Source organism: Siphateles boraxobius, unplaced genomic scaffold (genome assembly GCF_051911475.1).
Source record: "Siphateles boraxobius isolate OS27281-9 unplaced genomic scaffold, OSU_SipBor_1 46, whole genome shotgun sequence".
NCBI lineage: Eukaryota > Metazoa > Chordata > Actinopteri > Cypriniformes > Leuciscidae > Siphateles > Siphateles boraxobius.
Genome location: NW_027509097.1, coordinates 11,301,416 through 11,323,033, shown reverse-complemented (window position 1 = coordinate 11,323,033; position 21,618 = coordinate 11,301,416). Strand labels below are relative to the sequence as shown.

Below are 21,618 nucleotides of genomic sequence, written 5' to 3'. Positions count from 1 at the left end.
TCAAGCAGTAAAGGCTATAAAAACAGTGCGCAATGTTTAAAGGACAAACTCTCTTTGAGAGTAAGTACTGAAAGTTCTTGAAAGTACTTGAATGCTGAATTGCCCTACAAATTTGTACAAAGAAGTGAATGATTGCACACACATAAGCATGCTTGCAAACACATACACAAATGACTCTAGCAGATTTTAGGCAGCCCTCACCACTGTGGATGCGCAGGTGTTCTTTCAGGTGGTGTTTGTACTTGAAGGCTTTGCCACATTCAGTGCATTTAAACTTTCGATTCCCTCCTCCACCTGACTGAGTAACATGCCGCTAAAGAATGTAAGAGAGAATGCGTTATACTTGGGTGAACAATACTGCTGTCATTTATCTGTAAGTGTAAAAATCTCATGAAAAGCATTCCTTTATATGAAATATATGCTTGGATTGCTTAATGGCAACATTAATTATTACATTTTACAGCTCTAATCTAACCATTTTCAGTCTGGATTTCAATCTTTGGCTTTTACAACAATACACAATAGTCTACAATTGTAACCCACCCCCCAACCCCACGGTTGGCTCCTGGAAACCACTTTGAACATTTTATATTTAACACAGTTAACCAAAATATGCCATTAAATCACACTGCTCACAAACATTAAAGGTTAAGGACAGAATACCTGTTCTCGGCCAGCTTTGTGTGCGGTCATGTGTCTGTCCAGCTGTGTTCGGTAGGCAAAGGTGTAACTACAGAGAGAGCAGCTGAAGTTGTCCTCGCTCTTCTCGTGTCTGTATTTAATGTGCTCCTTCAGTGAGGTGTAACGCTTGTAGCCACGAGAGCAATACGGACAGGTGAGGAGCTGAGAAAATGAGTCTGGCGTGCCTGAAAGTGAGAGAAAGAAAAGAAAACATATTACAATTCAGTAGAGTTGTATGGGTGTATTTATCATATTTTTCTACGCCTAATACTTTTATCTTTTCTTCAAAATGATCTATCAGTAGCTGCAAGTGTCTGGAAATTTACATACAATTATTTACTATGTAATTGAACATTTGTTGTTCAAATATGTCTAAAGAGGTGTGCAAGTAAACTTATGTAATAGAAAGGAATCCAGTAGCATGGATTTCTGGCATAGATCATTTATCTATGCAGTGTGTGTATGTGTGTGCATTTAGACATGGATCAATGTACTGACAAATAAGAATATGAGAGTTAGGGAAGATCTTTAATGTATGACACTTCCCATTCTGAAATCTCTCCAGCATGAAGAGTTGAAGAACAGCAGCCAAAATGAAAAGAACAAGGATTGGCAGCTGGGTAAAGCAAATAATTACATGGATGAACAATGGATACCATACATTTAAATACTCAAGTGACAAAGATTTGGCATACGTGGCTTTATTATTTTGTTAAAATGTGAAGCCTGTTACATTTTAACAAAATAATAAAGCCACGTATGCCAAATCTTTGTCACTTGAGTGCAGGGCACTCTGGTAAATAAACTAATATAGTATAATTTATTAAGACATTATGTTTAATTGCAATGCCATTTTGCTGCATACAAATTTGGATACACCATTGTCATTATATTTCTCAAACCAAATGTCTAAATTTAAGGAAATACTTTTATAATTTTCACCTTTATTAACCTATCTTGGTCAAAATGATCAAATGTCAAGTGAGCAGAAAACACCTGGACAGGTTTCTGTCCAGCTCTCACACAGGTAACATATTACCTGTTAACAGGTAACCTATTAAACTTCTCCCTCCGGTCAGGTGAAACGTTCTCTCACACACAAACACAGCAACAGGGACGTGAGAAAGTAGCTCAGGTATGGGAGATTTGCACAGGTGTTGCAGGTGTAACAAAAATCGTTTCAGACTCATTAGTGGTCTATGGTCAATGAGAAGTGTGTCTATTGTGTCTGTCTCCATATATGAGATTTAAAAGACATGTACAACACAGTTGAAGAAAAAAGTATGTGAACCCTCGGGTTTAACAGGCTCCTGCATAAATTGGTTATACAATTTGATGGAACAACAATAGATCAGCAAAAATAGATTGATTAAACATAATAAGTAAAAAGAGATTTTGAATTTGCTATGCACAAGAAGCAATCTCTGATGTCACACATGCTTTAACAAATCTCACATACCTATGGCAAATTCAAGTTCATTTTATTTGAATTTCACACACTTGCTCCTGAATCTGTATTTGTGTTCATCATGAGTGATATTTACAATGTGCGTGATGCGTGTATGTCTACCATTTTCATCATGTCCACTGGTTTCTGGTGTGCCCTGACGCGGTTCGTCGTCTGGAGCCTCAGGGTAGATGACGGCTGTGTCTCCTTGCTGGAGCATCTCCTCAACCAAAGCATCTCTGCTCCTCTCATCCTCGTCTGACATGCACTCCTCTTTCACTGCAACACATGCAAATACATACTTACTCACTGCTGTGTCTGTGGACAGAGTAAACACTTGTATGATATGGCCCAGTACACGATAGAAATATGAAGGATGAATAATTTGAATCAGAGCAAACAACAGCCAAAATACTTAGTGGTGACTCATTATTAAACAGTACATTAGCTAAATACTTAGTGGAGTTTGAGTGGATGTGAGCTTTAGATACATAGCTTCATGTACGTGGGTATGTACACCCACAAAAACACATATTAGTCCTCGAATGCACATTTACCTATTAAAAGCAAATGAAAAAGAAATGACTCTGGTGCAGCTAATTAAATTTGGGGTTTAATGCACAATCTGAGCTCAACGTCCCCATTAAATGAGCTTCTTTAATTTGAGAAATGTACTCTCATTCTCTTTTGCTCACAAACGAAAGATTGGTTCAACTAACGATTGCAAATGAACAAGCGAAGGCTTCGGGAGAAACTGAGCCCCTGGGCGGTACACTGTTCTGTGCTTTAGCTATGCGCTCTCTCATGCGTATGCTGAAAATGAGCCCGCAATGTCAGCAATTACACACTAATGGCATTTGCTAGCGAGTCAAAACAACATTCGGAAACACCTGAGGACATTTGTGCATTTGTGTGTCGGAACGATTTAAGGATCTGCAATATGTGAGGGAGAAAAACTAAATGAAGAAGGCTTTTTTGTGTTTATGTCAGTGTTCTTTTGATTGTTCTCACTCTGTTTTTCAGCAGCTCTTTCTGTAGTGCACTCTACCCTTGTCAGCAGTGATGTCTCCATAAGGGACACTGATTCACACTGACACTGTTTATTTGTATGACTAGTAGGATTTTCTCACCACGATATAGAAGGACGTCCTTGTTTCTATACAAAGAAGACATATCCTGTCATTATGCTATTATTTATTTATTTTACAGTTATTTATTTGAGTCAAAAACATGTTACTCTTGAAAATGTATATTAAATTGACAATATTTATTATTATTATCAGTTAATTTAATAGTTTGTTTTCAAATTGTTAACATTTAAATGTTTATTATTTTAATAATAATAAAATATATTTTTTAATTATAAATCAAATTAATTATTAATTTTATTCCATTATACTCATACTAAAATGGCATGATTTTAGTTTACGATAATCTACAAAAGTAGAAACATTTATAAATTTATTGCATGTATCCAACATTTGGGTTTAATCAAGATAACAAAATATGAAGTAAAAATAAATCTAAAAACATTTTAAATATATTGTTAATATCTTGCAATGTTATTGTTTTCTCATAATATTTTTGTTATTTTCGTCTCATCTTAGTTATCGTTGATAAAATCACACCCTCTGCAAACATATTTTTCACTTTATTTTTCACTCACATATTTTTCAGTAATTTTGCATCATCATGTAAGTAGGCACTAGAATAGAAGAGTAACAAAACACTATGCAAATGTTATAGATTTATTTGCATATTCATTTAAACTATGCTCTTGACATTTGCAGACAGAAAAACCATGAACACACTGAAAAAGATACACTCTATCATGATCTCAAGTGATTTCAATGGCAAATGTTTCAGTAGGTCCCTCGCAAACGTTCCTGAGAGGTTTAAATCGTGTTGAAATCTGGGTGTGAGATGTTCTGCTAGTAAAAAAAACAGATGATTACAAGAGCTTTTGCTCCAAGCTTTGCCAGCCATTACAGCATGCTGTTGTCATGACATCACAACACTACTGTAGCCGTGACAATCTCACATTATAAGTGGGCCAGAGATAGACATGAATATTAGTGAGGCTGGACGAGTGTCCTTCCTCACTCTACACTCAGATCTTTCACATTACACCATTTCCAAGAAACATTCACAATCTAGGTGCAACACTTCATTACACCACATTAATAAAAGTCCTGTGACATCTTGTGAGGGACAATATCCCCTCAGCCCATACAATAATAAACTGTTGACAGAGGCAGACAGAGATTATCTTGTGATAGTACAACAAGCTAAAACTTCCTTTGAACAGAAAAAAAAGATATGTGCTGCAGTCTAAGCTCAGTGAAGTAGCTAACACACGTACAGTACAATACATACACTTATGATTATATATTGACATGACCTTGTGAAACACATTAAGGGTGAAGGTCAGATAAAGTGCATGAGTGCTCTGTGATGGGCTTGGTTTGATTTAAGAATGATGCACTAGTCACATGAGTGTCAAAGCTCACCCAGTTCATAGATTTAATTTAACTTGGGATGGTTAACTTGAGAAACTAAAGGAAAATCTTGTGAGGTACTGTGAGCGTAGTTCCACTATCCATAAAACCAACTTATGGTTGGTTCTCACCGCAACTGAACCGAATCTGATTTTCTGCTCAAATCTGATTTTTCTGTAAGGTTGTTCACATGACCCTTTAAATGAAGCCTGTATCAGTTACTGGTTTGAACGGACAACACTCCTAAACTGATGCACATAAAACACTCTAACCTGGAATGTCCATCAGAAGTAAATAGATGGAGGTTATAAATTGTACATTGATTAATTATAAGAGCAAAGTGATCAAAATGACTCTTGATGAGAATTGTAATGAATATTATATATTATAAAATAATGATAATATTGAATCTATTTGCCTTGATATATATGTATATAGAGATAGTTCAAAAGTTTGAGGACATTAAGATTTTGTTTTAAAGAAATAATTCATAAGGGTGCATTAAATTGATAAAAAGTAAAAAATGTTCTAAAATTACAAAAGATTTATATTTCAAATAAATGCGGTTTGTTTTAACTTTCTATTCATCAAAGAATCTTAAATATTAGGCACACACACACACACACACACACACACACACACATAACATGAACAGGACACCAGATTCATGTGTGATTGATTCTGATTCTTATTGTGTGCCCAGCAGCCAGCACTACATTTCCCAGAATTCACCAGCTTCACTTTTCCTGATTAAAGTTCTGGTGGGATTTCCATTATTAGTAAGGCACTTACAGCACATTCCCCAGTGACAAATTACTCCATCACCATATGCTCAGGCACTTTAAAACCTAGTCAAATATAGAATGTAATCCTCCCAACAGTAAAAAATTCGGTAAGCCCATCCACCATGTTCCTTGTTCCATTATTCTAGGTGCCTATGCTCACCGCATTACGTAAATGGCTGATTCCTAACGCCTGTTCAAGAAATATGTGGTAAATTACAGGGGAATACAGAGGTATGACATTTTCAATTGGATATGCAGCGTCACTATCCATCCGACAGTAATTATGTATTGGTTTACGGAGTATTTCCCCATAAATGACTGCGATGGGAGCCTTTTCATCTCAGAGAACATGAGAGCTGACAGTGAGCGAGCGGCCAGTCATCTGATCGTGAAGAATGCAGTGCAGAGAAGTATAGCACGGACGGAGGGAAAGTAAAAGCGGAGGTTGAGGTAGAGGGGCGCACAAGAATTGCAGCCTTAAAACAAACACAGACAGAGAGACCACAGAGAGTCCGCCGTACTGTCTCTAAGCTAGGTGGTACTCTAAAATAGAGATCGCTGCCAAGATAAAAAGAAAGAAAAAAGAAAATAATAAAAGGTGTGGGATAGCCTGGAATGGAGAGTGAGAGTTGGACTGATAGTGCTGAACCATTATGGCTAGTGGCTGTTTTACAGCCCGGAGCTCTATGAATGATGGGAAGCTTAGGCAGAGAAGTGTATATAACTCAAACACGACATCTGAGAAAAGAGAACAATGCACATTACATCTCGGCAGACCAATTTCTCTATGTGACACACTTCCTAATGGCTCGTATATATCTGGGCCTCTTTCTGCAGCTGAGCTATTGGCAATGGAGAGGCTAAAGCTATGAAATGAAGGAGAAAAGGTGCAACAGGTGCTTGGATCTTGTGCTGTAACATGTTAAAAGGAAGAACATGCTAAGAATTCTGGGAAAACATTATAGACTTACAACAACACTCTATTCAAAGAACATTCTACAACAAAGAAGCAACAGGTGGACAAAGAAATACTACAAAGAGATGAAGGTGGTATGGAGGTAAAAAGAAACATTCAAGAGAGAGAGATAGAGAGAGAGCGAGAGTGTAGTCCCTTTCTCTTAACTCAGGTTTCTGTGAAGTGTTTAATGTTTGGAGAGCTCTGCCAAAAACAACGACTTTCTCCTTCACTGAAGGTTCACCCTGCAGAGAACTGACAGAGAAGCCGGGAGAGAGGAATGAATCAATGAATACTGGCAGAAATTAAAATGACAGAGAACTATGAATTTCTGAAGCAAACCTACAAATACAGAGTGGAGAGAGTAGAAAATGTACCGAATGAAAAAACTGAACGCGAGGCTGCTGTGCAAGCAGTTGCTGTGGTTATAGTAGCGGTATATTACCTGCCATGATGCCCGCGTCCCGCAACACTAACCTTAATGCACAATACCATGCTGGTAGCTCACACACAACAGACTTTGTGTTCACCTTTTCCAGCATAAACAATCCCCACACTGCAGGCAATACATATTAACCCAAGAACAGGAGAAATGCCTTTCGTAAAAAGAAAAAAGAGCTCTATTGTATCCCAGTCACCCTCTATCAAGATCATTATCCAGATAGAGCCAAGATTTCAGCATCACAATAAAAACTAGGTCTACATTTTCTGAAGAAAATACCTGTGCTTGAAAGGCAGCAAAAGAATGGTGTTGAATTTTGTCTCTAAAAGAGATTACAGTTCACGTACCCTTAAAATAACGTTTGTGTTAGTGTAATAATGTTGATGATGACCGATTAGAAGCTTTTGTTAACTTCAAACTGACTAGTCAATTTGAAAATGAATTCTAATGAATTCCCATGTTTTTTTCTAATGTTTTCCCCATGATTTTTTTAGTATTCTAGTCTTAGATTGCGTCGACAATAGCAACATTTCTGGGAAATTTCACTGACAAAAACTTACATTGTCCATTGCCAGTAATAGTGAGGCAGAAGTCACCAAACCAAGCTGCTTTCGGTTAGTCGAATGAAGCAAGTTAAATCCGTTGCCAAATCTGTGTAGAAAAATCTTTTGCCTTCACATTAAATTCCAGATGCATTGATTCCTACTGAAATGACTAGATTTTGCTTCCGAAAATTCGCTAAACAACAGTAAATGTGACTGCAACTTAAAAGAGATTAGAGTTCATGTCTCTTTAATAAACCTGGAAGTGTGATGATGCTGATGACGGTTAACTATTCTTTTTCAATTTTTTTAGTCTTATGTGATAATAAGATGAAAATTTTACCAAGTCCCTTTCAAGGAAAGTCTGTTCACTCGGAGGCCATATTTGCAATGCCAAGTCCTATCTATTTGAATGGGGGAATCCTGAAATCTCAAAAACTGATTGCCTAACTCACATTTAAATAACAAAATCTGACATGAATTGTCACATAAATGTTGCTTCTTATGTTCAAATAGTGTTTTTTAAAGCTTATTTTTCAGTTTAAACCAGGCAATGTGCATGCGCATTCCTAAGCGAGTGTCTCAGGTTTACATGGGAAGAGATTGGCTCTTTTATTTAGAAGGTGGGATGCACTCTGCCATATAGATAATCGTCTTTGCATATCTACAGTCTTTGATTTTATTCCCCCATTAGATTTTCTCAGTATTTCCCTTATGAAAAAGAAGTATACTTCAAGTTAATTTTATGAAGTATACTTAAGTAATGTTCAAGTATATTTTTAAGTATACTTTATTTAGTAAGTATTCTAATATCAATGTGTTAGTATGTGTACTTGTAGTAAACTTGTAAGTGTACTATTTCAATAAGTTACTGCTTGTGTACTATAAGTGTACTATAAGTTTAACAATAGTAAACTTTAGTACACTGCAGGTTTTTCATTTATAATGCATCTGTACTACAAGTGAACTTATACTGTAAGTATACTAGCAGTTTACTATTTTAATACAAGTAGTACGTTTTAGTATATGAAAAATACACACTGAAGTGTACTCTCAGTAAACTATTAGTTTAGTAGTTTATACTGCAAGTATACTTGTAAGTTTTCTTTAAGTGAACTATTTATATATTATTTTTGCACTTGCAGTATACTACTATGTTTAAATGTAGATTTTTTTATACTTGAATACGGATACGCAGAATTAGAAACATATCTGTTTTATATCAATATTCTAATCAATATTTTCAAACAATGTGAGTTTCACAAGACTGTATATGAAAAACTATGTAAAAAAGTATATTTAATAGGCTACTAAATCAAAAGAGTTAACAAAACTACAAGCCATGTAAAATTTGAATACTTTATCTTTTGATCAAGATATAATTAAAAGTATAATTGAGCACAAGTACAGGCCAAATATACTTTTCTCTCAGTATAAGTCAAGTCCACTTAGGTGTAATTTTAAGTATATTTCTGAGAAGTACATAAAGTATATTAAGAAGTATATAAGTATACTTTCTTATTTTTAGTTTAAAATAAGTATACTAATAGAACACTTGAATAAACTTATTTTTCGTAAGGGTTATCTTATTTTTTATATATACTTTAATTAGTGTGATGACAGTAAGCTTTTAGACAGTTTACATAGCAAACCCTCACGGAAAAGCACTGCCGCTACATCCATACACATTCAGACAGACGTCTTTAGTTGTTGTGTCACATCTAGCACTGTTTTTGGAGCATCCTGTCACAAGCTTTGCCATTTTGAAACAGCATGTCAATTTAAAAATAGTCTAACCTTTAAAATATGCATCTTGAAACACCTGCGTTCTGTTACATCTAGCTGTTTTTGAACATGTCCTATGTAAACACTTTGTGAGAAACTTGGCTGATCAGGATCAGATTAATCCAAAATGAGACTCAATTGACAGAGAGTTCTTGATAACGATATGTCTCAATGAGGCGGGCTTACCATCATCCCATCCGGCGTCCGGGTCGGCGGCCCCATTGGGGTCATCATCAGGGGCCACACTGTCACAGTCAGCCCCGTCCAGGAGACTCCCTTCCTCCTCCACAATGTGAAGCTTATCTTCATCATCTGAGTCTGACTGGCCCTCCAGCACATGACTGTAGTTACTCACTGCAGAGACAGAGAAAACACAACACTTACAGAGAATGTTAACATATGGAGCCTGCAAATGCTTGCAAACCACAAAAGGGTTGATGAAACCCTCAAGATTTGGAAAGACGCTATTGGTAAAAACGACTACAAGATAGAGCCAGACAATATTAAAGAGAGACACAGCAGCTCAGATGAAGCCAATTGTTGAAGCGGGAGAGATGACTGAAGAGATGTAAAGAGATGAAGTGTACTTAAGGGAATAATTCAATTAAACACCAAATAGTAGTGGAGCGGTTCCTATGTCTTTCAGTGAGCCTATGAAACAAGACAAAGAATCACTCGAGATTGAATCAATAAATCAGAATGGCTTGTGTTAAAACCATTTGTGGCCAAACGGGTCAGCGTGGACATGGTCAGACACTGTAATCATATCATCTCAAACGTGAAATGACGATCAAGGTGATATAATAGTGAGATTATTTACCATACAACACAAGAAACATGTCTTTTATTGGTGTGCAATTGGAAAAAAGGCCTTTTGTAACGTTTAAATGCCTGTTTACTTTTTTGACAAAGAGGAGGGACTGGTTGACCTCCATTTCAGCAGCACAGAAAAAAGAAATAGAGAGATCGAGCTAAAACACCATTGATTTTCTGTAACAGGCCAGACGACCTTAATTAGTAATGTATGTGTTTGCATGCTAGGCTAAGTGTGATTTGACATTCTATTAAAACAGCGGATGACTGAGTGGTAAGCTCGCCCAACAAGTTCTCATTCGTTAAAGGTAAGTGCTGGCAGGATAAGGCCTCTAATGGAGCATGCATAAATCAAGAGGAGATTAGATGCTCAGATTTATAAATTCAGCTAAAAGAGAGACAGTTTCAAACACAGTGACAGGAAACATCCATATATACATGTATATGTGTCTTATTTATACTTATATATGTCTCGGATGAAGAGTTTTTGGCTAACTGAGGAATCTGTATTACTGTTATTCATGAAAATTGTCATAATTTACTAACCCTTATGTCAGTCTTTCTTTTGAGGACCAAAAGAAGAGATTTTGATTGTTTTTTTTTTGTGTGTGTGTGTCCATGGTCAATGGGGTCCAAACAGTTGAAGCATTCTGCAAGATATCTTCTTTTATATTCCACAGAAGAAAGAAAGTCTTTGGAGTAACATGAAGGTAAGTCAATTGTGCAAAATGTTTTGGTTGATCTATCTCTTTGATTGGTAAAAGGAAAGCAAATTTTCCATTACACATTAAATGTACATGACACAAAAGACTGGGAGTAATTATCATGGTGATATATGTGAATCATTGTTGACCATACACAGCAGGTGTGTACTTTTTGCAGGAAAAGAAATAGGTGTGTAGAAGAGCCTTCCTCTCCATCCTCCTCCTCTCTCTCTCTTTCCATTTCTCTCGCCGTTCTCGCTCTCCGTCATTCTTCTTTTCCACTCATCTAAGTACCTCTCTCTGGCCAAATCAATTTTCCTTTGAGAGGAGCAAAGTCAGCAGAGGGGCTGGCCGTAGATTCACACACACACACACACACACACACACACACACACGCACACGCACACGCGCACACACACACACACACACACACACACACACACACACACACACACACACACACACACACACACACACACACACACACACACACACACACACACACACACACACACACACAATATCTCTTCTACCGGGCTTATCTGGCACATTTACATTCAGCTGATTTTGTGCTTTTTGTTGCACTCTTTAACCAACTCTCTCTCTTTCTCTCTCTCTCACTCTTTCTCTCTCTCTCTCTCTCTCTCTCTCTCTCTCTCTCTCTCTCTCTCTCTCTCTCTCTCTCTCTCTCGCTCTTCCTCTCACACTCTCCATCTTCTTTTATTTCTCTGGCCTGTACTTTCATTCTCCACCTGTTCTGGGCATGTACAAACCTCTTAACCTCTTTCTTTCTCTCTATCTCACTACGGTCATGGATCACAGCAAAGACCTGTAGCATGTCTATGTACCTGAAAGTAGAGTCTCGCCATGTGCCGTGATTGAAAAATCCTGTCTATAGCAAAATGAAAAAAAAAAAATTCACAATCATAAAGATAGACCCATCGCTCACTAGCCACAAGTTCCGTCAAACCTATCCGAGTGATGCACGGATCACCACAACAGTCAATTCGGTGTACTGTGAAGGAGATGCTACCAATCCCATCAGGCTGTGCAGCCAAGGGAAGCAAACGGTGTGGCTAGTCAGCAGAAGACAGAAGTAAAGGGACAGAGTGTGTGAACTCACTGTGAATGATCCATGACAAACAGCCACGAGCCTTGTTCCGCCGTTCCACATGAGAGATTTCATTACAGCCTTCAGGAGGTACACACAGGAAAAGTGACTAAACAAACGGTTTACCGAGAAAGGAATAGCTCACATTATGCTGGAGCTGTAAACTAAAACGGTGTGAAGGCACGGGAAGAACAAACTGTCCTTAATAAAAAAACACATAAAATATAGCATAAAACATTCAACATCTGTACCTTAAAGTAGAGAGGTTAGAGGTCAGTGTCTCCTGTATTTTTTAGCAAACAAATGCAGCCTGGGTGAGCATAAGATACTTTTTTCAAAACTTGTAGTGTATATGGATTGTAATTGATTAAAACTGCCTTTATATTTTAGGAAGAAGGTTCCCCACAAGATGATCAACATATTTTTCAAAACCCTGTAATGATGAAATAATGATGGAAAGGGATACTGAACTACAGCTCATTGTATTTTTAGCATGTGCGCTAGCCACCAGGCCAAGGCTCTACTAATACTCAGTTACATAAATGCTTGCTAAATGTAGCCTACTTCCTACAATATTTTTCAAAATATCACATACACTTGTCCAAATACAAGCATTGACATTCCACCGAAACATTCAATGGTCTTTGCATGTGTTATCGGCATGCACAGCACTATGAATATGTCAAGTCAGCCTAAGAAACCATTAGCCTAATGAGTCTACATTCCTACAGGTCAATCAGTTTTCCAGCTATGCCTCAACTATGGATTTTACAATCAACCTAGTGAGGTGATATGTTGACTGGGAAAAAACTAGACTCCAATCTGCTACTCTGTAGGCTACCTGCATGATAAAGCCTGTATTCCCAGAACTCCAGGTGATTCTCCGAAGCAAACATGTTTGAGACCACTTAATAGGGCACCGCAGTGATATCTGTCAAGGCACAGATAGATAAATGCCTATTAAAGAGTTCACCAAATGAGTACACATACACAAACCGACTCATCTGGGTAGAGGTCAACTGCTTGTTAGCAGTATAGTACATCAAATATAGAGACTTTAAATAATGAATTGAACTTTCTTCCATCTAAACTTCAGCTAAGATGAAAGACAGATGAGACTTTGAGGCAGACAAGAGTTATTGATTTGTCATTTAGGAAGGTGAGCTGCAGGTTTCCCATGAGTCTTTGCCACTAACAACATTCTCATCTGCTACTTGTCCTCTCAATCTCTATGTAGAGGTTATTCAAGCACAAGCATGGCGTGATTTAGACAAGTAAGCCGTGTTGCTTTTTAATTTACATGTTATTTTTGCATTAACATGTTAATTTTGTTGCAGGTTCAAAATTAACAAATCTAGCAATATCCCGATATTAATATTATTATCTAAAAACATAAAATGTCATTTTAAATGACGAGTGAATTTAGGCATCAAAATATTATAATGTACAGTATGAAAATGCCTATTAATTTATGATATTTGCAAATTATTATATTTTACTGTGTTACTAAATTCAAATGGTTTTAAAGATTAACTTTAAGGTATCGTAAGATGTAAAAACAAGGGATAATATATACGTGCGTGTGTGTATATATATATATATATATATATATATATATATATATATATATATATATATATATATTAACCCCTGTTTTTACATTTAGATTACCTTTATTACATATATCTTACCAACCCCACATTTTTGGATGGTATTTATACTATAACAACCGATACTGATCTATAATATCTAACAACGATATGGTACATGAATGAAAACATAAATTATCTGACCTTTGCATAGTTTGCTATTCCGAGAAGATACATAGAATTAGCCAGTAAGAATCAAATGTGCTAAGAGAACAAACAGTGTGTTAAATCTTTCAGGAGTGTCTCTCTCCTGGAACACTCTCTGCAGAACATATTAATCATCGTGGCCTGTGGTGTAAGAAAATAATCACTGGGGCACACTGATACCTCGCTCAGGATTCTGTTCATGGGATTTATCACCAATGAAGGGATCTTGAGGGGGGCACAAGAGCAGTAAATTACAGCATGCTTACCTCTTCACAGCGACAGCCACATTTACCTCCCAAAGTCCTGAGCTTTGCATGGAAAGTAACTGGTTGTATACCTGTAAGTCTGCCCAAACCAACATATGACATCACGAGGTAGATGATCTCTACAAAAAACAACAACCTTAATGGCCTATAATTGGGTTTCCATTGCAAACACAGTTGCCTTTAGGGCTTATGAACGTGTTTTTTTTCCCCAAAGCTATCTTTGCGGCGAGAGAATGGCTGTTTGTTTTAGAAGGAGGCTACAGTAAGAATGGATAGCTGGGTTTTTTCACTCGTTTGTTCGTCCAGAAGTGAGAGAGCTTCTAGTTCGCTCCTCCAACCCTGGTGAGAGAAGCTATGCGTGGAATGTCCAATCATAACACTCTCCCTGAGTGGCTGGACCATAACGACAGATCGCTGTGTCGGCCTTTTTAAAAAACCTTCATTAGAACAGGAACATACTGCACTGTTGCTTTTCAACTGCAAAGACTAATTAGTGGTGCATGTTACTGTTGCTCATATAGCTTTAGCGATTTAAACAAACCTATAAGTATTAAACTTTGGTGCGCAATACGACTAGAACTTGAATGATTCCTCAAATCATCATTTTAGTGAGGATAGGTGTGCTGTTACTTTGTTTGATTTGACAGACAATAGCTGGGTTTCTACCCAAACATGAAGCAAATCTTTTCAAAGTTTGGAAAAAAAAAAAAAAAAAAATGCAAATTAGGTGCATTTCCATCAAGTTGTTAGAGCGGATGACGGTGGTATTGGTAACCTAGTAACCAACCGTAAATAAAACACCACAGCCGGTTTAATGTTTGCTACATCAGAATTTATTCGGCAAATGCATGCATTTCCCATTATTTGCATCAACTCTTTTTTTAAGTTAAAAACCACATCAAGCGAGAGTAAAAACTTTTTTGCGAATTAAGAGATTTTTTATTTAAATTTAGTGTTTGCATCTCTCATTTCTGATGCGATATTTCAAAACGTGCATAAAAACAGGGTGATGGAAACAGCTAATTTGTGTCTGGCGGATGATTAAACAGATGAAAAAAAAATCCCATTCATGCACTGAGATCTGATTTGAGGCAAAAAAAGCAACCTACTAGAACCCACCCAGAACACCCTTGCAACACCTTAGCACCCAACCAAGAACACTCTAGCAACCTCATGCCTTAGCTACCACAGAGAACACATTTGCAATGCCTGAGCAGTGAACCCCAACCAAGAACACCCTAGCAACTGCATAGCAATGCCTTGGAAACCCCTAGAACATCCTAGCAACCCCATAGCACCTTAGGAACGCCTTAGCACCCACCAAGAACAGTCACCGTGATTTTGCCAATTAAGACATGTCCCTGGATCAACATATTTTGTTGACTCTGGAACAACATTGCTATTTGACAATTTAGTCCTAACCCTAACCCTATCCCTACCCCTAAACCTAACCCTTATCCCTAAAATGAGAGGGAAATGATAGGTGAATAACCGATGTAGAAGCACCTAACCCTGGTTGTTAGCCTAAACTTGACATAAACTTTAAACTCGTCCCTCAAATCTGATTGGTTGATTGAAATGTTGTTCCAGGATCAACAGAGATGTTGATTCAGAAACATGTTGCACTTGGTGAAATCACGTTCAACCACCAAGAACACTCTAGCAAGTCAAGTCACCTTTATTTATATAGCGCTTTAAACAATACAGATCGTTTCAAAGCAGCTTTACAGTGAAAACTGGAAAATTATGCATTTTGGCTGTTGTTCAGCTGAAGTCAGTTCAGTGTTGATTCAGTTCCATTGTAAAGATCATCCGTTACTGAATTAGTTCATTTAATCTATAAAGCAGTTCTGCAGAAAACAGTTATGTCGTCATCCAGCTCATTTCTGTTCAACAAAGTCAGATCAATAATATTGTTGAATATTAAGTATCTCCAACCAAGAAAGCCAAAAGCTAAGGCAACAGTGGCAAGGAACCCAAACTTTATCATGTGACAGAATGGAGAAAAAAACCTTAGGAGAAATCAGGCTCAGTTGGAGGGCCAGTTCTCCTCTGGCCAACGAATGAACACAGTGTCATTATGATTCAGGGAGCATCACAAATCAGAGTTCAGATCGGGATCACAACCACCTAGCAATGTTTGAGTACACACTGAGTAGACTCTATCAACTGCATATGAACATTTTAACTGCATAACATCTTAACTGCAGCGAAACATCTTAGCACCCATCAAAACACACTAGTAAATGCATAGCAACCCCTTAGCAACCACCAAGAATCCACATAGAAAAAATTTAGAAACCTCACTGCGACTCACTAAAACTACTCAGAAAAGCAACAGCATAGCAACACCTTAGTAACCACTCAGAACTCTTTAAGAACCGCATAGCGGAAATCTAGTTAGCCCTGTACAAGCCATTTTGTAATACGAGTACATGTGAAGAGGATGATGGGAAATCAAACCTGCTGAGTGAATGAATCCTGATGGATGTTCCTGTCATTAACTGTAAAATTTGTAAAGTAGCAGCTCTAATAACTGTACAACGCATAGCTGGATTTGTGATAGTATGAAGAATGTATCCATACAGCAGTGTTGGAGGAATGAAGACACACCCTGCTCTAGAACTGAGCTATATATAAACCAAAGCTTCAATACACAGAAACTTTTCTGTTTTTCTTTTCAAAAACTGAAAAATAACAAAGCAGAACTAGAAAAGTGCAGTAAACCCTTCTGGACCATGCATGTTCTTACTGACTGGCAATCCTTTATTACATACAAACTCTTTTTTTCACTGGTAAACACACACACAGTGTGTCACGGGCTTCAAACCACATCCCCACCCAGCATTCTTTTCTCTCGCACACTCTCTAACCACAACAAGACAGAGCCATTACATCAAACAAAAGCCTGTCACCGCACACATCTCTGTGCGTCTGGGGAGTGTGCAAACCTATTCCAGAGAAAGACTCGGATTCCACATGCGGCCTGTATCATTATGTTTCTGTTCTCTGTTTTCAGAGGCTGGGCTTTGGGCTGCATACTCTGCTCTGGGCTGTAGGGGGCGACCTGTTCCCTAGGAGATGTCATCAAGGCAACAGAAGCAGATGGAACACAGCATGGCCCCATTTGTAAAGCATTTAGCATTCATGTGATGTGCGTCTCCGTTCCTGATGTCAGAAACGAAGATACATGGGAAAAACAGGGATATTTTTGATAATGATAAAAATGTTGCTTTCACTTTATTTTGATGGTCCCTTTAACGCATTCTGTTGTCTATAAGTAACATTGCACCTACATGTCTACTAACACTCATTAGAGTATTAGTAGATTATTACTAGACTGGTAGGGTTAGGGTTAGAATAAGTTGACATGTAGTTGCAAAATTACTTATAGTCAGTAGGGTGTCTGTTGGAGGACCATCACAAAAAAGAGTTAGCAGATATTAAGCAGACTGTACACTAATACTCTAATGAGAGTTAGTTGACATGTAGTTGCAAAGTTACTTATAGTTAACAGAATGTTCAAAAGGGACCATCAAAATAAAGTGTTACCAAAATGTTTTATCTAAAAATAAAAATCTAAGAAAAATTACTAATATTTTGGCTATAAATAAATAAATAAATTACAATCAGTAATGTGAAGGGTCAACTACTTGATTTATTATGGAAAAATATGTACAATTGTTTGCTTTCTGAAATTTCTGAAATGAAAAACAACAAATATATTATAAATATATCAAATATATTACTGTTGCAAATTACAGCTGCACTCTAAAATATAAACATTTATATTTAGAAATATTATAATAATATGATATTAATATTTATATAAATATTATATATTATGAATATATTATAAATAAATCACATATTATAAATGTTATATATTATACATATTTATTTTTTATTAATAATTTTATTTTACACTACATTACACTAAGTTACAAGACTATTTATGTCTATCTTATGTTTATGTGGTATATGTGCTTTTAAGTGGGCAGCATACTTAAACCATCCTTCAAGATAGAACTTCAAGAAACAGGAACCAACCACAGAAACAATTACAGAAAAAGTAATCAAAAACCAAAAACAGGTTGTAACAAGAGTCTAAAATTAAATATTCAATACTGACTACAAGGAGTCACCAATAGGGTGCATCCCTATTGAAAGAAGATCAAGTCAAAGTGGTATATATTCAAACCGGTTTCCTGCAAGAGCATGATGAAGAATGCAACTTAACTGAAAGTACATAATATTCACTCTCCTACATCTCATTCTCCTTGCTTTCCCATTCTTTCCTTCCCACTTCCTGCCCTTTGGGAGTCAGTACACACGTCATGAATGGCGGTGGCGCCTCTTGTCCTGATAAGAGCGTCACTTCACAAGTGCATCCTTATCCAGCCAATGCTAAGAAGCTAATTAGCCACAGCAGGCAGTCTATATTCATTGAAGAAGAGTATATGTCAAGCACAAACACATTGCTAATGTACACTTCGCTTGACTGCAGGTTCATATGAGTGATAAAAGTGTTAACATCGATGTGCTAAGAGAAGGAATGCATAGCGAGGAATACATGCGTGTTAGTGTGTGTGTGCTTGAGCAAGGGCGACTTTGAGAATTCATGAGGTGTGTCTGGCCTTCACATGAGAGTATGTGAGTGTATTTTGAGCTAATCTTGCTCAGCGCAACTGTGTTCTTCTAAATAAGGTCAGAGAGCGTGGTCATACCTGCACTATGATAACAGACCGCACAGCTTCAGTTCGTCAGCTCTTACTTTAGCATGTTTACGTTTGAGGTAAGACCGACTCCATTCACAGGCATAATACATGTGGACTAATATAAACTCTAAACTAAGTGTCGAGAGAAAGTCATACCGGTAAGTGTGAGTTTCATGGCAGTGCATTACCTGTTAGTGAAAGCATAGGCGGTGTGTTGTGGCACTCGTGCATTATCAGAGCCTGCTCTGTGTCTGTGCAGTGCTAGAATTTGTGTCTGTTCGTGTGTGTGTTTGTGCTTCACCGGTCTGTAGATATAAAGAGGAAACATCTGTTGTGCCTGCTGGGTAGTCAGTCAGTCTTGTACCTGCAGATATGGTTCACTAACCTGAACCTTCCTTCGTATAGTTTCACAACCTTCTCTCTCTCTCTCTCTCACTCTCTCTCTCTCTCTCTCTCTCTCTCTCTCTCTCTCTCTCTCTCTCTCTCTCTCCTCCCACTCGTCCCTCCATCAGATCTGCCTATCCTCACACTCATCTTCATAAGCAGATCAGACAGAGGTTCAGTGCTGCCCGTGGTCAGTGCGCTGGATTTAGACGCTAACATAATACCTTGTTTAGGGTGGGAAAGTCCCATCGTCATGGTAACCTTACCAAAATTAACACAAGAAAGCACCAAACTGGTGTATGAGAACACACAGACATGACCACACACCTGTGTCAACAGGAAATGGGGATTTCTCTCTCCCACTCAAATGCAACAGATGAGATATAAACGTTAAATGTATATTTATTCTTTCAGTCATCAATCCACTGGCTTTTTCTGCATTTGTTTTGGGGGGAAAGTGCAAAGAATTATGTGATGTGGATTTATATGGTTAAATGGGATTTAAATGGTTAAATGGGTTACAGACTCTACTACAGACTACTCAACTCTTATTGGTAGCTGAAAGAATAAATAATAAATAACTAAAATACTTTTTAAGTCACAAATGATATGCTTTAAGTGTCTTTACTGTTTAGGAGTGAGATTAAATAGAAAGCTAATGGAAACTTATTTTTCTCCAGAGAGTTTGACACGTCTTTCATTCTCTAACTGTGCTTTGATTTGCCAACATTTTCAACCAAATGTTAAAGGCCTATAGATTTCAATATAAACATTTTTATAATCATATTTATAATTTGTATTTCTCTTAAGCATTAGAATTTTAGGGGGAGAAAACTCTGAAACTAAGTTGATATTTCAATGAAACATAACTGCGAACACTTAATCTTCCTGAGCTATAAAATGTTCCTCTGTGCACAAGTTTCCCTGTTTGGTGGTTTTTCCAGAGATGTAATTGTCTCTCTTGGACACAAACACTGTCAAAAAGTTTTAATCTATGAAATAATCAATAAAAGAACGAGTGAATGAGGCTGTGGTGTCTAGACGAAACATTGGACCAAACTGAACAGCACACATAGATACACTTATTTATGCACACATCCAAACCAACAGAGAGAGAGAGAGAGAGAGAGAGAGAGAGAGAGAGAGAGAGAGAGAGAAAGAGATAATCAGATGCTCTTAAAATGACTAATCGTGTCTGAGTCACTGTGTATGTGTGTGTGTGTGTGTGTGTGTGTGTGTGTGCGCGTGTGTGTGTGTGTGTGTGTGTGTGTGTGTGTGTATGTGTGTGCGTGTGTGTGTGTGTGTGTGTGTGTGTGTGTGTGTGTGTGTGTGTGTGTGTGTGTGTGTGTGTGTGTGTGTGTGTGTGTGTGTGTGTGTGTGTGTGTGTGTGTGTGTGTGTGTGTGCAGGGCATTTCCCAAACAGCACATCAGTTTAGTCAGACAAATAGGACCGAATATTTTGTTATGAAGATAATATAATCATGTTAAAATATAATTATAAAAGATAAAGTTCTGATCCTGGATACTCTTTGGCCGAGCTGATTGTTTCCAGCCATGATGCAGTCTCATTTCATAATTTATATATAGTTTCTTTATATATATATATATATATATATATATATATATATATATATATATTTTTTTTTTTTTTTTTTTAATTAGCTTAGTTTATTCTGTGCTTTTGTCATTTATAATTTTTTATTATATTTATCTAAAATGTTATTTTAGTTTTAAAATTAGTAATTTTAGTACTTCAATTTAAACTAATTTCTGTTAGTTGCCAAGTTAACATTTCTAATATTCATTTACAGGTTTTAAGTTTAATATTTATATTTCATTTTATTTCAGCTTTATTTCAATGACCAAAAACTATTTTTAATGGTTTTAGTTTTAGTTAACGATAACAACACTGTTGTGATAGGCTACAACACAAAATATAATAACAGCTATGATGATATCAGTCACAAACAGCATTTTGATTGGCTGGTGCTTTTCTCTCTCAATTGCTCATTCTAATGCAGAACATCTAGGCTGAAAACACCTTAAACTGGATTAAACTGGTCTGTGGTCCAGACAGACAGGAGGCCCAGTCGCAGTCTCAGCTGTTGGATTGTGGGAACAGGTGAAGTCTGCAGCGAGGATGACTATTCTTGTTAATGGGGCGCTGGGGATGCGGAAACAGATAAACGGCCCCTTTTTTTCCGACCTAAAATATTCAAAATGACATTATTCAGCGGAATTTGATCTGCTAGAGATTTAGATACAGCGGTTGAGAAAAAACTGTTAACGACTTGAAAAGACAACGCATCGCTGTCAAAGTCCATATTCATCTGGACGGAGAGTTTGCCTGAGGCAGATACTGTCACACATGGTCAGAGAAAGGAAGACTGAGAGAGAGGGGGCTGCTCAGACTCTTGTATTTAAAGGTCAGGTCTCATAAAGCTGATCATTCAGACAGCCTGACACATACAGAGGTGAAGAGATGCCACAGGCGTACACACACATATTCACAACACACCCACTGGAGGCAGAGGGATGAGTCAACAAAACAACCCCAGAAACTCTCCCACGTCACATTCAGAAAAAGCACAGATCTGCAAATTTCACTCGCAGTTTGCTTCACAGACCCGTGCAAACTCAATCTCTGGTGACTGTAAAGACACAAAAACTATTTACACTATAGTGGTCGAC

At 37.3% G+C, this 21,618-nt stretch overlaps 1 protein-coding gene across 3 annotated transcripts in view; it reads right to left on the bottom strand.

The window, feature by feature from the left end:
- Positions 1 to 21,618, bottom strand: part of zeb1b (zinc finger E-box binding homeobox 1b) — a 61,342-nt gene that overhangs the window by 6,518 nt on the left and 33,206 nt on the right. For all 3 annotated transcript variants that reach the window (XM_077200792.1, XM_077200790.1, XM_077200791.1), the window contains exons 2-5: positions 9,322 to 9,489; positions 2,252 to 2,407; positions 664 to 866; positions 202 to 313 (exon numbers count right to left, since the gene is read on the bottom strand). In XM_077200792.1, coding sequence (XP_077056907.1) covers positions 202 to 313; positions 664 to 866; positions 2,252 to 2,393 — 457 coding nt within the window. In that variant the 5' untranslated portion in view covers positions 2,394 to 2,407; positions 9,322 to 9,489. The remainder of the gene's footprint in view (positions 1 to 201; positions 314 to 663; positions 867 to 2,251; positions 2,408 to 9,321; positions 9,490 to 21,618) is intronic.